Source organism: Cricetulus griseus, assembly GCF_003668045.3.
Source record: "Cricetulus griseus strain 17A/GY chromosome 1 unlocalized genomic scaffold, alternate assembly CriGri-PICRH-1.0 chr1_0, whole genome shotgun sequence".
NCBI classification, from domain to species: domain Eukaryota; kingdom Metazoa; phylum Chordata; class Mammalia; order Rodentia; family Cricetidae; genus Cricetulus; species Cricetulus griseus.
Window position 1 is genome coordinate 116,733,691 of NW_023276806.1, and position 16,727 is coordinate 116,750,417.

General features: G+C 46.3%; 1 protein-coding gene across 2 annotated transcripts in view; it reads left to right on the forward strand.

Annotated features, from left to right (window-relative positions):
• The first annotated feature begins 757 nt into the window (after positions 1–757).
• The window catches only part of Gnb4 (G protein subunit beta 4), a 34,309-nt gene continuing 18,339 nt past the window's right edge, over positions 758–16,727 (forward strand). Inside the window, exons 1-2 of one of the 2 annotated variants that reach the window (XM_027392010.2) lie at positions 758–913; positions 15,094–15,189. In XM_027392010.2, coding sequence (XP_027247811.1) covers positions 15,133–15,189 — 57 coding nt within the window. In that variant the 5' untranslated portion in view covers positions 758–913; positions 15,094–15,132. Of the gene's footprint in view, positions 914–1,274; positions 1,389–15,093; positions 15,190–16,727 lie in introns of those variants that run through there. The other variant, XM_035450804.1, reaches the window with a different exon arrangement.

A 16,727-nucleotide genomic window follows, 5' to 3' on the forward strand; every position in this document is an offset into this window, starting at 1 on the left:
ATAAAACACCCAGAGAAATAGGAACAAAGTCGCTTGGGGTGCACGTGGTGTTTAAGAGATTTGGCACGATGCTGGGGAAGGCCTTCCAGTCATTAGTGATAACAGAGAGAGTAAGTTTTAAGAGCTGACGGTCGGATACAGGCTCTGTGAGAGCACTGGTTTGTTCATAAATGTTTTCAGCACTTTTGGGGGGTGAGAGGACCGGATCACTAGCTTTATGTTCCCAGTGAACCTCAGGCCACCAGCCACCGACGGCTGCGCTGGGAGGCTTGGCTGGACTGACTTTTCAGATTTCAGAGCTCCATAAGCACAGAGGGCATCTGTGGCTCTCCTGGCTTAACCTTGCAGCCCGCCCGAACAGAGCAGCCCTGGCCAGGCCCAGCCGCCAAGAAGTCGGGCACACTGCTTAGACGGCGCGTCCAGAGGCACGCAGATAAATCGAAACTGCCTGGGATGCGCTGTCCGCTTGCCAAACCCGGCAAAAGCTGCACGCGTGCCCGCGCCCACCGGGTGCTCCCTAGCCCAGGCCACGCGCGCCCCCGCCAGCCCCTCCCAACTAAGACACCCGCGCCCCTGGCCCTGCGCACACTAAGCAGCCTCCACCCAGACCCAGCGCGCTCTGGGTTCTACGAGCCCCTCGAGCGCCCCCAACCCCGACCGTGCTCGCTCCCGCCAGCCCCTACTCAAGCCCCGCGCGCTGTTGCCTCGGCGCGTTCCCAGACCCTTTCCCCGGCCTCGCGCGCCCCCGCCCTCGCCCCCGCCCCAAGCACCGCGCCCCGGTTCCCGGTCCCCGCCCCGTCCGGCGTGCAGGGCTCTGGGTGTGGCAGCCGTCTCGTGTGGTGGAGCCTGTTAGCGATTCGCTCCCCGCAGCCAAACGCCCAGAAGCAGCGCGGTGGTGGCGGCCGGGCTCCAGGTAGGTGGCGAACGCGGGCGGCCTGGCGCGGGGTTCCGTGTGGACGCGGGTGGAACGTTGCGGTTTTCCGTGTGGACGCGGGCTCCTCGGCGCTTGGCGAGGGCCGGGACGGCCCGAGGGTGCGGCCGCCCTGGGAGCCCAGACGGTGATGGCTGCAGGGCGCGGAGCCCCCAAGTTCTCACGGGCTGCTGGAGCCTGGCTGGGTTTTGTTTTGGTTTTTGTTTGTTTTAGACCTATACGATGCCCCGCGGCTTTGTTATTTTTAATGGGGTGGGGGCGACAACGGATTTGGGGTATTTGCAAGTTTAGAACAGGAAAAAGCATTTTCTCATTTTCTCCCAGCATCTTTTTTTTGCTTCAGGACAGAAATGATCCCCGTGTACTGTGTGTGGCTGTGTATTGCTCTCCGCTAAGGGAAGACTGCATTTTCAAAGTTGGGAGACAGCTTCCAGTCAGCTTCCAGTAGCAGTGCTGGGTGATTTTGTTTTCTCTGCTCCTCTCTCATCTTTTTCCTTTCTCTTTCCTTAACGCGTGAAATTGTAGCCTTGTGTGAACCCGCACCCTGCCAGGGAGTTGTTTTAAGACTTTGAAATGTATTTATTAGTCCCTTTCAATATTGCTAACTGAAACAGTGACCGTCTGTATTTTTCAGTGTATCTGGATGTGATGGCTGACACATGCTCATATGAGAGGGAGGTCTTTTACAGGGGTTGGACCAAACTGAATAATACTTGGTCTCTGCCGGTGTTCATTGCTGGCTCTGAAAGTTTCGTGTATATTTTAGTATTTTTGACTGAGAACATTTAAGGAGTTTTCATCCTTGCATTTGGGTTTGCTGATGAATTTAAAACCGAAATAGAAACTTTAAAAATATTATTTAATGAATATTGTCAGATCCCTTGTGTCTACAGGTTATTCGACCATGACGTTGATTCTGTGTGTTGTGGTTCACCTGACGGCATGCCTTAACCCCATGGTCATTAGACAGGAAGCAATTTTGAGTTGTTGGTCTTTTATGAATAAACATATCAATGTGTATTTTTACACTTTAAAAATAGAACCTGGGACACTTTCAAGAATAAGAATGGGAACTAAGTATTGGACATTTTTCTGCCATTACCACATACTCCTGGAGATTGGGTGAATTCTGTTTTCTTTCAAGCATGTTATTTAAGTTGAGTGGCTTGGTTATTAGTTTCTTTACCTCGCTTACTAGTTTAATCTGGTTTATCGAAGGCGTTACTTACTGAAGCTGTCCTGGACCAGAGGCAGTGAGCTATACTATTGTGTCATCTCAGTCACTTCTCAAAGGACACATTTCACATGTGTTCACTGGCAATGTGGACATCCACGGGCAAGGAGATGTTAATGACTTGCTGAGGACTTGTAACTGTTAACTCAAGTTGGATTCAAGGCAAGATCCCTCTGTCCCAAACAGGCATGCTTTTCTCTCTAGAACACATTTGTTTAGTCCTAGGCTCAAAGAGCAATCTTCAGCTACTCATTCATGTATACATATATTTCCTAGACATGTCAGAAACCTGTGCTGATTTTTCTGGTGTGATTGGTACCACTTACCGGTATTACCATGTACAGCCAACCATCAGGCACTGCCTCCCTGGCATCCCTAGATCCATGCCCCCTGTCTAGGGCACAATTTACTCTGTTGGCATTAAGTACGTAGCGATGACTTAACTGTGCTTTCAAACTAATGCCTCTGTTTTGACATGGGCTCCGGAGAAACAAACATAACGACTCTGGAAAGGTGAAAACAGGATAGCAATCAACTCTACACTTGGTGGGGCTCCTCTGTAATCCCAGCTCCAGCAGCTGAGGCAGGAGGGTGGTAAGAGGGGATCTCTCCTGGGCTACATAGCAAGCACCTGTCTCTCAACAACAAAACTGGATGGCAGCCTGCTTTCTAATGTGGGAACTCTTTGCCGTCTGTCATGTGGTAAGCCAGGAGAGGTTCTCATATCTGTTTTCCTTGCCACCACTCTCTTTCTCTGAAGCTTCTGTGTGTCTATGGGTCCTTTACGTTGTTATGTAAATACTCTGTTTTGTCTACCCTAAATCACATTTTTTCCCTCAATGTGTAGTGTTCTTCCTCAGTTATTGACCTATTTCTTTTCTAAAATAATTTTTTGTCATTTTAAATTACCCATGTTTCTGGACGCTTGAGTGCCAGGGCCTAGGGAGGTTCGAAGCTTCAGATACCCTGAAGGTAGAATTATTACAAGCCTTTGTGAGGCACATGGGTGTTGGGAACTGCACTTGTGTTGTCTTTGAGAGCAGTGTGCTCTCTGAAGAACTGAGCCATTTTCTCTCCAGGCACTATAATCTTATTTGATCTTTATTGAGAAGGCCAATGTTCCTTGTCAACTGGATGAACCTGGGTAGAGAAACCTGAAGAATTTTATTCATCAGTTTGGCCTTTGGGCATGTCTGAGGGACATTTTCTTGATTGCTAACTGATGTAGGAGGGCCTAACCCACTGTGGCCGCTATTCATAGGCAAATAAGCCTGGGCTGTGTGAGAAAGGTAGCAGAAAGAGAGCCTGAGAGCAAGCTGCTGTTCTCTGTGGTCTCTGCTTCAGTTCCAGCATGAGCTCCTGCCCTGACTTCCCTCAGTGATGAACTGTGACCTGGAAGTGTAAGCCAAATAAACCCTTGCTTTGGGGCAGTGTTTTAGCCCATCAATAGACAAGCAAACTAGGATAGCATATTTAAGAAACAAAAACCCAAACAAACAAAAAACCTTTCATTACACTACATTGTGTGTGTATCTGTGTGTGTGTGTGTGTGTGTGTGTGTACATGTGTGCACATGTGTGCATGTGCATATGCATGTGTGTGAGTGAATGCACACCTGTGGCTGTCACAGAACAATTTGCAGGAGTCATTTCCTTTGGTCCTAGGGTTAGAACTTGGGTCTTCAGGCTTGTTGACAAGTGTCTTGCTGAGTCATCTCACTGACCCTGAAACTGGCCTTTTTTGAGAAAACAAAAATAAATGCAGACAAATAGCCACCTCAGAGACAGCTAAAACAGAGTAACCTGGCTGGGTAGAAGATTGGCACAACTTTGAACAAACCTTTCCCAAGAGTTTCTGGTTGCAGAAACTTGCTAATCTTGTTTATGTTCTGAGCTTAAAATGGGAGTGGGGAGGGTCTGGAAATGGGCTCAGCCAGTAAGAGGCCTGGCTGCTCTGGCAGAGGACCTGGATTGGGCTCCCAGCACCTTCATGGTGGTTCATTACTGTCCATAATTCCAGTTCCAAGGGATCCAGACACACGTTTACATACCTACACACAGCCATGAACACATACGCATAAACAAGCTGGAGGGGGCTTTAATATATTTCTTTTTAATTTTTGGACTCCATAACTGAGTATAAACAGTATAAACCTAACATCAGAAGGAAAAAATTGAATCCAGGTAGTGTTTGAACACAGGACTGACCTCTTTTGATCTCAATATAAAATGAACTGGGGAAGAAAGGCTTGAACTCTGCAGGGAACATGGTAGCAGTGAAAGACCCCCAGAGGCTCAGGCCCCCAGGATCTCAGCCCAGGACCACAACAACCCCAATCACCATGTGGAGGCGCAAGCTTGATGCAAACAGCAAGAGGCTTTATTTCAGTTGTTTAACGAGCTACCCCATATTAGATCCGGCCTTTCATCCATCCACCATGGTGGATGGCTAGGAAAGACGCCTCGAAGCCACGGCATAGAGATCTTATAGGGCAGCGTAAGGGGAGTGTCTAGGGGTACACACAGGCTCAGGATTGGTGTACCTCCAGGCTTGGAGGGTTTGTCCTGTGTTGATTGGTCACCTGGTTGTTATGGCCCATAGGCCCTCCCAGGGCGGTTGCTATGCTCTGCACGTCATTGCTGTGCACTTGTCTGTAAAGCATACCCAGAGCCGTAAAGCATAGCACCACCAGCTAGCTTATGATCGGTTCCTTGCCACGAGGCAGGCATCTGACCTCCTGGTGATCAAGACAAGGTCAGGCAAGCGCGTGCTAGGGTGTTATGGCTGCTGAAATGGGGAGCTGATCCCTTCAGCAGTATAGTCCTGAAGCCATCTTACCTGTTATGTCACATTGAGAAGATGAGTGTGGTAGTTTGAATGAGAATGGCCACTATGGTGGCTCATATGTTTGAAAGATTGGTCCCAGTTAGTAAAACCGTTTGGGAAGGATTAGGAAGCGTGACCTTGGGCTGGAGAGATGGCTCAGAGGTTAAGAGCACTGACTGTTTTTCCAGAGGTCCTGAGTTCAATTCCCAGCAACCACATGGTAGCTCACAACCATCTGTAATGAGATCTGGTACCCTCTTCTGGTATGCAGGCATACATACTTGAGGAAAACTGTATGCATAATAAATAAATAAATCTTTTTAAAAAAGGAAGTGTGACCTTATTGGAGGAGGTGTGTCACTGGGAGTGGGCTTTGAGGTTTCAATAGCCCATACCAGGCCCACTGTCTTTCTGCCTGCCTGCCTGCCTGCCTGCCTGCCTGCCTGCCTGCCTGCCTCTCTCTCTCTCTCTCTCTCTCTCTCTCTCTCTCTCTCTCTCTCTCTCTCTCTCAGTTCTCAGCTACTGCTCTAGCACCATGCATGTCTATTTCCAACCATGATGGTCCTAGACTGGCCCTCTAAAACTGTAAGCAAGCTCCCAATTGAATGTTTTCATTTATAGAGTTGTCATGGTCATGGCAAGTGGGTGGGATGAGGGGTGTCAGTGTGGGACATGGGAGGATGGGAGGGAAAAGGATCTAGGATTGATATGTAAAATAAGATTGTTTCTAATTTAAATAAAAAATATTTTTAAAATGGAAAAAAGGAACAGTAAACAAGATTTATTGATATTTTAGGAGCTAGACTTTTTACTCTGAGAGACAGAAAATAAGTACTAAGGGCTGGGCTTGGAGTTCAGTTGGTAGAGTGCTTGCCTAGCATACCAAAGCCCTGGCTTCCACCCCCAGCACCCTATAACCCAGCACTTGAGAGATAGAATAGAGGTTTGGAAGTTCACGATCATCCTTGCCTGCATAGTGTGTTATAAAGGCAAGCTGGTCAGAAAAGAAGGGAGGAGATAAGGAAGGGGCAGTGGAAAAGTGTCTGGCGTTCTGTTGGGACTAGTGGCATCAATATGAACCCATGATTAAAAGATGTAAGCACACTTGCATGCATGAATATGCACATGCTTGCACATGCACATACTGAATACATACATACATACAATTCCTAGCTCTGGCTGGTGAAAACCTGGAAGTGTGGCCTTTTCTAAATGGCCGATTCTAGAGCTGGCATGGGAAAGCTACAGGGTGAGCCTTGAACTTTGTGCTACAAAGTCAGAAAGTGTTGAAGACAATGCTGGGGAATTTCAAAAGGTTATAGCTTGAAAGTCTCCCAATGGCCCAGTCTAGAGGAACTCAAGCACCAAAATGAATGACACCCCATCAAAAGAGAAAGGAAGAAAGTAAAAGTAAGGAAGGATCCCCAAGTACCTGCCACTGCACCCCTCTAGCTTTCTACCCCTCCCTCCCGTCTCACTCTGCTCCAGCATCACATTTTCTCCCTGTTGGTCCAGGTTGGTTGCTTTAAGGGCTGTTTTTCCTGTTTCTTCTACCTAGGGCCTCATGCATGGGACCAGCATCCTGCCGTACCCAGCTACAGCCCCAGCCCTATTAACTGTTTCTTTTGAAACAGTCTCCCTGTGTATGCAAGCTGGCTTCTTACTTGTGGCAATCCTTGTGACTCAGTGCTAGGATTACAGGCGTGTGCTACCGTGCTTGGCTTGCTTTTCCTTTTAAAGACATGGCCCATTTCCTGATACCATTCATTACTTAGTTTGATTTATTTTAAAACAGCCTCCCTAATCACCTGTGATCTAACTTTGGGTGTTTTCCCATGTAGTTCTTGAGTGTAATTAAAGTTGGATCATGTGCTATTGTGTTTTACTTTGGGTTCATTTCCTAAACAGATGAGAATAGAGTCCCTGGCTTAGTGGCTGCTCTGGTTGCTGTGATAAAATATTCTAACAAAAGCAGTTTGGAGATCAAGGTTTTATTTCAGCTCACAGTTCAAGGTGCAGTTGGTTGCTGTGGAAGAAGCCATAGCAGCAGGCGCTTGAGGTCGCTATTCACACTGTACAGGCAGCAAAGAAGCAGGGATACAAGCATGGGTGCTAGTGCTCACTTGCTTCCTCTGCTGTATAGTCCAGGACCCAGTGATGAGTAGTGTGTGGGTCTCCCCACCTCAATTGACCAATCAGGATACCCCACGGGCATGCCAAGAAGCTCATCTTCAGGTGGCTAACAGCACTGTCCATCACAGTACCATGGCAATGAGAATCTTGGTTCTTGATTATTGCACCTCCAGAGTCTGGAGGATTCCTGGTTCACTTGTTGGCAGAGAAACTGGATGGATGGATATGGATATGGTTGGATGAACAAGTGTTAGCACTCCTATTTTCCAGCTCTGTGTTTGACGAATGTTTTTTGACACGGACCAGACATTGTGCTGCCAGAGACTCCTCAGGCACTGTTGAGTGAGGCTGTGCAGCTCTGGAAGCCAGTGAGTTTCTACCCTCCCTTTACACAGCCACCCTTCTTTTGGCTGCCCTCTGCTGGAGATGATTCTAACAAGCAGAGCGTGAATGGATAGTCACCAGAGAGAAAAAGTAGGAAAAACTCAGGTCACAAACTGAGTGGTTGGTTCCCTTAAAGAAATCATTAAACCAGGAACTCATTTAGTAGAGTGCTTGCCTTGGGCTTGATCATCACTGCTGCATAAAACTAAGTGTGGTGGCCCATGCCTATAGTCCTAGCACTCAGAAGGTGGAGGCAGGAGGACCAGAAGTTCAAAATCATCCTTGGCTACACAGTACACTTGAGACCAGTCAGGGCTGCACAAGACCTTCTTTCAAAGGCAGTCAATTTGAAATTTCTAATTGTTATGGGCCAGCTGTGGTGTCACACACGTTTAATCCCAGTACTCAGGAGGCAGAGGTGGGTAGATCTCTGTGAGTGTGAGGCCATCCTGGGCTACATAGGCAAATGATCAGATTAGTCCTAATCTGATCTCAAAGAATGAAGAGAAAATGATGAGTTGTAGATTGTAGGGATGGATAGCTTAGGGTGGGGAGCTAGCAGTGGGGATGGTGGTGTCCAGACACTGTACTGGAGGCCGTGCTCTTCATCAAAATGCACCTACATTGTCATGCTGATGCTCTGGAGTAGGGGTCATGGGAGCCAGGCAGTTTCCTTTGGTGCACTGCGTATGAGCAAAAAATTCTTGGTAGGTTCCTGGCAAGTGTCCCCCAGCACCATTTCTCAGTGTGCACCATTCCCCAGTGTGCACCATTCCCCAGTGTGCACCGTTTCCCAGTGTGCATTCTGAGACCTTTTGTCCCAGATGTTCACAGAGTATGTTCTTCCTTCTGCTTTGGAATAGTACTGACATGAAATGAAAACTTCCCCCATTACTGGGGATTGAACCCAGGAGGTAGAATAAGGGCCATATTTTCAGCAGTAGAGAAATCAACAGGATTCTATATATTCTGTGCACAGGGAGATTGATCCCTATGATCAGAGAGCAAATTATGACTGAGTCTTAAGAATTTTATGTTTAAAAATTTTATTACGTTTATTTTGTGTGTATGCTTGCATGAAGGGTGTACATGCCACAGTCAGGAAACAACTTTTTAGGCTTTTTCTACTGTGTGGGTCCCAGGGGTTAAATTTAGCTTGGCAGCAAGTGCCATTACTCCCTGGGTCATCTTTCCAGACACACACACACACGCACACGCACACGCACACGCACACGCACACGCACGCATGCACGCACGCGCACGCACGCACACACACACACACAACACACACACACACACACACACACACACACACACACCAGTATGACCTTGAACTCGAGATCTGCCTGTTTCTGTCTCTTGAGTGCTGGAATTAAAGGCATATACCATTGTGTCTCTCCATTTTTAATACTTTTAAGTGGAAATTTAGCAATGAATGGCTTGACTTAAGACTTGTTCCCTCCTGATTTTAACAAGGTGATTTACTCGTGTGGTGAGAGTGCATGCACTCTTAATTCCTGAGCCATCTTCTAGCCCTTCCCCTGATTTTTTTTTTTTATTATTACTATTCTCTTTTTTTTTATTAGTTCAAATTAGGAACATGGTTGTTTCACATGTCAATCCCTTCTCCCTCTCCCTCCCCTCATCCTCCTACCCCACCCCGACCTACCCCCCTTCCCATCCACCCTCCACTCCCCAGGCAGGGTAGGGCCCCCAATGGGGGCTCTGCAAAGTCCACCACATCATCCTGGCCTGGGCCTGGGCCCTTCCCCATGTGTCCAGGGCAAGAGTGTATCCCTTCACGTGGGATGGGCTCTCAAAGTCCCTTCTTACACCAGGGAAAAAAATACTAATCCACTACCAGGGACCCCCTAGAATGTGGAGGCCTCCTCATTGACATCCATGTTCAGGGGTCTGGATCAGTCCTGTACTGGCCTCCCAGACAGCATCTGGGGTCGATGTGTTCCCCCTTGTTCAGGCCAACTGTTTCTGTGGGTTTCACCAGCTTGGTACTGACCCCTTTGATCTTCATTCCTCCCTCTCTGCAACTAAGTTCCAGAGTTCAGTTCAGTGTGTATCTGTGGATGTCTGCCTCTGCTTATATCAGCCACTGGATGAGGGCTCTAGGATGGCATAAAAATTAGTCATCAATCTCATTTTAGGACTTCCACTGATTTTTATGAATCCTCACCAAATCACTTTGCATAGGACTTGGTGTAGCTACTGACTTCCACTATTTGGTAATGTGAAATTAGGACCCAGTCCTGCACCTGGGGCTGAATGAGGCTCTGTTCCCTAACCGGTATGTGCCACAGAATAAATCAGGGCAATTAGGGTATGGAGTGGGCAGTTTTTATTGTAGAATTCTACAAATTAAATAGAACATAGTAAAGCCAGGCATGGTTGCATATGTCCTGGAACTCAACACTCATGAGGCTTAAGGTAGCCTGGGCTGCACAGCAAGCCCTTTCCTTAGGAATGAGTGGAATACGCTAGATGGTTCTTTCAGGAAGGTGAAGTTTGTCAACAGAGGTCTCTGGTGGGCACTGCCCAGCATGGTCACTCTAAGGACTGCCCACTGTGTATTCCCTTGCGTTCTATTACAGAAATGTCCACTCCTACCTATGTGGGTTGCTGTCCCAGGTCCACCTGGGGTATGTTGAGGCAGTAGAGGCACCTGTAATCCTGGTGCTGGGGAGTAGACAGGAGGATCCCCCAGGCTCACTAGCTAGGTAGCCTAACTGCAGAAATAGGCAAGCTTCAGATTATCTGAGAGACGCTGCCTCAAATAATAAGGTGGAGAGTGACTGAGGAAGATACCTAATGTCAGCCTTAGGCCTGCACCCCCTCATATACATGCACCTGCACACATGTGCATACGTGAGAACACTGACACACTCAGGCCACACGCACAATAACTAATTAGAGTCTTTCATGCCTTTTGTGAGCTTTTGCAATCTGTGTGGAGATTCTCTGTAGCTAAGAACTTACAGGTTCTCATCCCCAGTAGACAGAAAGGCCCTTCGCTCACACAGCAGCAGTATTGTACAGATGGCAGAATGTCTTGCTTTGGTGAAAGTTGTGTGAAAAGGCCATTGAATTATATGGCTGCATTGTTTTCATTTTATTAATCAACCTGTGTGGATACAACAGCTCATTGGCATCTTCTGATACTTGTTACTGGCACAGCCAGCTTCTAAAAGATACTAAGGCTTCCCAGGGATTTCAGTATGTGATAGTTGTTTAAATTTTGTTGCGTGAGTCAGATACTCAATGCTGAAACATTTAATTAAGTTGTAGCAATTGAAAGAGCACCATGGTTATATCAAATACCTTTGTAAAGAAAAAAATCTTAATTTCAAATTGCCTTGATTGACTTCGGTTCCCCTTCTACAGGTAATTGTGATAATTGCCATGTGCAGTTCCAGTTTGACCTGGAGCAAGATCACCATTGGGGAAAGTCTTTGGAGAGCATTACACTGCACCTTTCTGGTGCTTCTCCAAGGGATGTGTTAGGACTGAAGAGACAGTTCAGAGTTTAAAATGCTCGTCGAGTAAGCATGAGGTCAAATCCTCTACCCTACATATAAAGAGTGGGGAAGGCAGCCTCAGGAAGCATAGACAAGGAGACCCTCAGAAGAGTCTGACTACCAGGACCAGCCATATCATCAAACTCTGCGTTTGATTGAGGGACCCTGCATCAGTGAATCAGGTTGAACAGCAGATAATTGCCACACACTTAAAAACATGCACACATGCCTGGCAGTGGTGGCGCAGGCCTTTAATCCCAGCACTTGGGAGGCAGAGGCAGGTGTACTTCTGTGAATTAGAGGCCAGCCTGGTCTACAAAAGCAAGTTCCAGAATGGCCAGGATTGTTACACAGAGAAACCCTGTCTCAAAAACAAAACAAAACAAACGTTGTGAGCGTGTGGGTTTGGACTCATGTGTGTAGCTACAAGTGTGTGTATAAGTGTTTGTGTGCTCACACCCATGCATGTGCAGAGGACAGCCACTGGTGTCTTTCCTCAAGCAGCTTGATTTTTTGAGACCCAGTCCCTCACGGGCCTGGGGCTCAATGATCAGTCTACACAGATTGGCTAGTACACCTCAGGGACCACCTGTCTCCAGCTCTCTAGTGATGGGATGGCGAAGTGCACACTAGCACACCTGACTTTTGTTTGTGAGTTTGAGGGCTGGAACCCAGCTCCTTCTACTTGCGTGGCAAGCACTCTACAGACTGAGTCATCTCCCAACCCCCAAGTGGCTCATAGGTACCTCAGGTTCCTTTTTATCTTTCCTTCCTCCCAGGAGGGGAGTTTCTAAACTAGCTGTCTAACCTAGAATCCTGAGAAATGCAAGTATCTGAGAAATGAATGAAGCAGGGAGCCTACAAAGAAACAGAGAAGGAACAGTCAAGTCCAAGAGAGTAAGAGAGAAGTTGGATAGTGTGGTGGTTACAGAGATAAAAATTAAGTAAGGAGGTGGGCTCCATGCTCCAGCAGACTGAAGAAACCCTTTGCAAAGAGAGTCATGCATGATGGGTGCCAGGTGTGTGTGGATTAAACTCTCAACTTCCCTCTACTGTTAAACAAGTCGTTAAACTCAGCCTCACTTTCTATTCTCCTTGTGTTTTACTTCGTTGCGTTTAAATTGTGGTTCCGGGTGAACCTCAGGAACTGGATCGAGTTTGCTTGGTTATTAGTAATAGTGGTTTGCACTGTAATCGCATGCCCAATGGAGGAACTAGAGTGTGAGCTACGGCTTGCAACAAGTTGTGTTCCTAGACCGTTTTATCATTCCTTCCCTTAAAGAAGTTGAAGTGCATATATTTATACTTTTTCTTCCTTTTGGTGTTTTGAGATAGGGACTCTTGTAGCTCAGGCTTACATCAAGCCTCGCCTTGCAGCCAAGGATGACCTTGAATTCCTGATCCTCCCCAATCTGAGATCACAGGTGTGCCCCTGGTAGTATTCAGACATCTCAATACACTGGTTTTTATTGTTTTTTTTTTCTTTAATTCTATAAGTGGCGTTGTGCTGGGGCTTTTCTCGCCATCGTGTTTTTATGAGCTGCCTATTGTATCTAATTGGAACGTTTACATTTGCTGCTGTGTATTAACACTGTATAGCACAGACATCACCCATTTGGCCAGGGGCAGGTCTGTTATGATTTATTATAATTTTGACACTTTCTGAACAGCTGCACCCTGTTCTAGTGTACAGGTACTAGAGTGTCTGCTTTTGGGGTTTCTGCATCCAGAAATGGAAATGGATTATCAGGTTGAAAGATACCCATGCCATCACTTGGTAGACACTGCCAAAGTGCTTCTAAGAGCTGGACCACTGGAATCTGAGTTAAGGTTTATATCCAGCTTTATCAGCTCCTGCCTCAGGTTAAAGTTGTGAAACTCTACCTTTCTTTAGTGTACATTTCCCTAATTTTTGAAGTAAGTGTCTCATTTGGATATTGGTGTCTACAGTGTTCTCTACTTGACCCCTCTCTGTGCACATGTCCGTATTCATCGGTGATTGGTTGTAGCATTGGATTTAGGGATTTGCTCTTAAAATTCTAGAGGGTGGTGGCGCATGCCTTTAATCCCAGCACTCGGGAGGCAGAGGCAGGTGGATCTCTGTGAGTTCGAGACCAGCCTGGTCTACAAGAGCTAGTTCCAGAACAGACTCCAAAGCCACAGGGAAACCCTGTCTTGAAAAACAAACAAACAAAAAATAATAAAAATAAAATTCTAGATGTGAGACTTGGTGGTTGAAAGCACTTGCCGTCCTTACAGAGGACTCAGGTTCAGTTCCCAGCATCTATGTGGTGACTCACAACCATCTGTAACTCCAGTTCCAGAGACACATTTGGGCATGCTTGTGGTACATAAACATAAATGCAGGCAAACATTCATAGACATGACACTAAAAAATGAAAACAAAAATTCTTGATGCATTAGATCGGGGGCTGGCTTACAGTTTCAGAGTGTGAGTTCGTGACCATCATGGTGGGAACCATGGCGGCAGGCAGGCTGGCATAGTGGAGTACTAGAGAGGTAGCTGAGAGCTGATCTATTAACTGGAGGCAGGGAACAAAGACTGAACCTGGCATGGGCTTTTGAAACCTCAGAGTCTACCACCAGTGACACACCTCCTCCAAAAGAGCCACATCTCTATGCCAATAAGGCCACACCTCCTAATCCTTCCTAAACAGCTCCACCAACTGGGACCCAGGCCTTCAGACATATGGGCCTATGGAGCCCATATGTTATTCTAGCAGTTGGGAGGTAGAAGCAGAAGGATCTGTTCAAACAGCTTCATGTTGGGCATAGTGTATGCCTTAATCTCAGAATTTGGGGATAAAGTCAGGTGGATCGCTGAGTTTGAGGCAAACCTGATATACATAGTGAGACTCTGACTCAAAGACAGAACAAAACCACAAGCCAGCCTCTCCCTGGACCTGTTATCAGTTCTGATGGTTTGGTCTTAAACACTCCATCTCAAGATCTCTCCCTTAACATTGTTGACCTAAAGTGAGTGACAGAAAAACCAACTCTCTCTATATATACGGGGGTTTGGCCACATCAGGTGTATAAAGTGGGAACATGACTGCTCCAAGATATGGTTGAGAAGAAGGTTTCTGTTGTAGCTACAAGGGAGAGAACAACCAGAGGCAACTGTTAGAGTCCAGAGCATGGAGAGAAAGCAGTACACTGAACATGGCCAACAGACTGGCCTGGGCCGTGAGAGAAAGAGAATGGTGAAGGGAGCGAGAAAGGAGAAAGGAAAGAGGAGAAGGCCAAGAGAGAGGGAGTCAAAGGACCAAGGTTATATAGGAATGGGAAGCAGGGGAAGGGAAGCCAATAAGCTGGTGACATTTAGGGTAGGGGTGGAGTGAGAAGCACAGAGAAGAGCCATGGGCAGTTGTGATGCTGAGTAAGCCTGAGGCCAGCACATGCTTTGGTGTGCTAATAGATGCCACAGCAGACATTTGTCCTGGGCTTCTTTTGGATCTGACACTCTCCATACCATGGATTTTCTAGAATAGCAAGGGTAGGTATCTGGAATACCATATATGCATTTGAGGATGTTGGGATAAGAAAAGGGGAAGGGGAAAAAGGAAAGAGGAGGAAGAGAACAAAAGGAATGTCTACCTAAGCTGGAAACAAAGACCATCGCTTACTTGGCTGTGTCTGGAGCTGGTGTGGGCTCTTGAGGGAGCTAGCTACATTCAAATCACTTACGTGGGATATTGCAGAAGTTCCTGGGCATTCCTTTGTGGGCATATATGTATGCAGGCTCTCCTTCACAGAGAGTTTATTTCTGAAATTCCTTCATAGGTATGCATGTGTATGGACACGCACCTTCTTCATGGAAGGGTTGGCAGAAATGACTCCGTGTTGGTATTGACAACTTTCATGTCATACTCTTGCATAAAATCCTTCTGTAAATGATCTAGTTGTTTATTTATTAAGCAATTTTAAGTTCCAGTAATGTTGGTTGTTTTGTTTACATTTGGAAGGACTGAAAAGGTATGTGTCCATGCTTTACATGTAGATTAAAATACAAATTAATTGCCTCCCACCCCCAGTTCTTCACGTGAGACTCCTGAAGAGACCAGTCACAAAGGATGAGCGAACTGGAACAGTTGAGGCAGGAAGCCGAGCAGCTGCGGAACCAGATCCAGGTAGGAAGTGTTCCACTTTGAAGCTTGCCTGCTTAGTTTAGTTTCAGCAGTGTGTAAACACCATTTATTAGTTTATCCAGTTGTTATAGTGAAATCTTCACTCCAGGCCCTGGCATCCATATACCCAAAGAGTCTGGAATATTCCTGTGGAAATTCCACCCAAATCCCCTCCCCTGTGTCTCTCCAAACCCTGCTGCTTCTCAGAAAGACCGCCAAATGATGGCCCCTCCCCCAGAGATGCTCAAGATCACTCCCAGAGGCTGTTTAAACTGTCCCCCAGAAAACAGTCTCTCTTTCCCGTCTCCTCTCTGGGGGCTGGAAGGCCATCTGGGAGCATTTTATCCATTAAATGTGGGCTTTTTCTAATTTTGTTTGATTTGGTCTGATTTGGATTATTTGTGGTGCAGAAACTTTTCAGGTCAACACATATTAAGTCATTCATGAGATTAGAAATGATTGGCCCGAGCTAGTTGTGATGTCACACATTTGTAACTTCAGCACTCAGGAGATAGAGACTGGAGCATCTGGAGTTCAAGGTCATCCTTTGTTACATAGCAAGTTCAAAAGCCTGCTTGGGCAAAGCAGGATCCTTTCTTAAGGAAACAATATGGAAATGGTTAAGTTGTTTTTATCATTCTTCTAAAGAACTCTTCCCCCAAATCATTCCAAACAAGTACCCATGCTGGCAAATGACACTTGACACTGAAAAATGAGTAGAAAAACAAGTAGCATGCCTAGGGCCAGTGAGATGGCTCAGTGGGTAAAGGTGCTTGCTGCCAAGCCTGATGGCCTGAGAGTTCTATCACTGGGACCCACACTATGGAAGGAGAGAACTGACTCATGACAGCTGCCTTTTGATCTTCACATATGTGCCGTGGTGAGCATGCCCCCGCCCCACATACAAAGTAAAAAATTTAAATGAATGAAAATAGAATGTCCAATCTAACTGAGAGACAAGTGTAATGATGAGAATGAATATACACATATGTATACACATATATATGAATATGTATATATTCATTCATTCTCATCAAGGGGCCAGAAGACTGGCTCAGTGGTTAAGAGCACTTGCTGCTTTTGCAGAAGACCCAAGTTCTGTTCCCAGAGCTCACATCAGGAAAGACTCACAACTCACCTATAACCAGCTCCAAGGATTTAACACTCTCTCCTGACTTCTGCAGGCAACACATACAGGCACACATGCACACACACAGGCACGCGTGCGCGCACACACACATAAAAATAAGGTATATTTTAAAAACTATCAAGTTTGAAAATTGTACATCTTGTAAGGGTCAAGTATCTAAAATATATAAAGAACTACTATATCTGGACAATAAAAAGACAACCTGATCTAAAAGTTGGGAAAGCTTTAAATAGAAATCCCTTCAAAGACATGGAAACAGATACACAAGCACACACACAAACACAGATGTACACCAATGATGTACACACACAGTTTTATACTCACAGACAGATGGACACAACAGACAGACAGACAGACAGACACACACACACACACACACACAGATAGACAC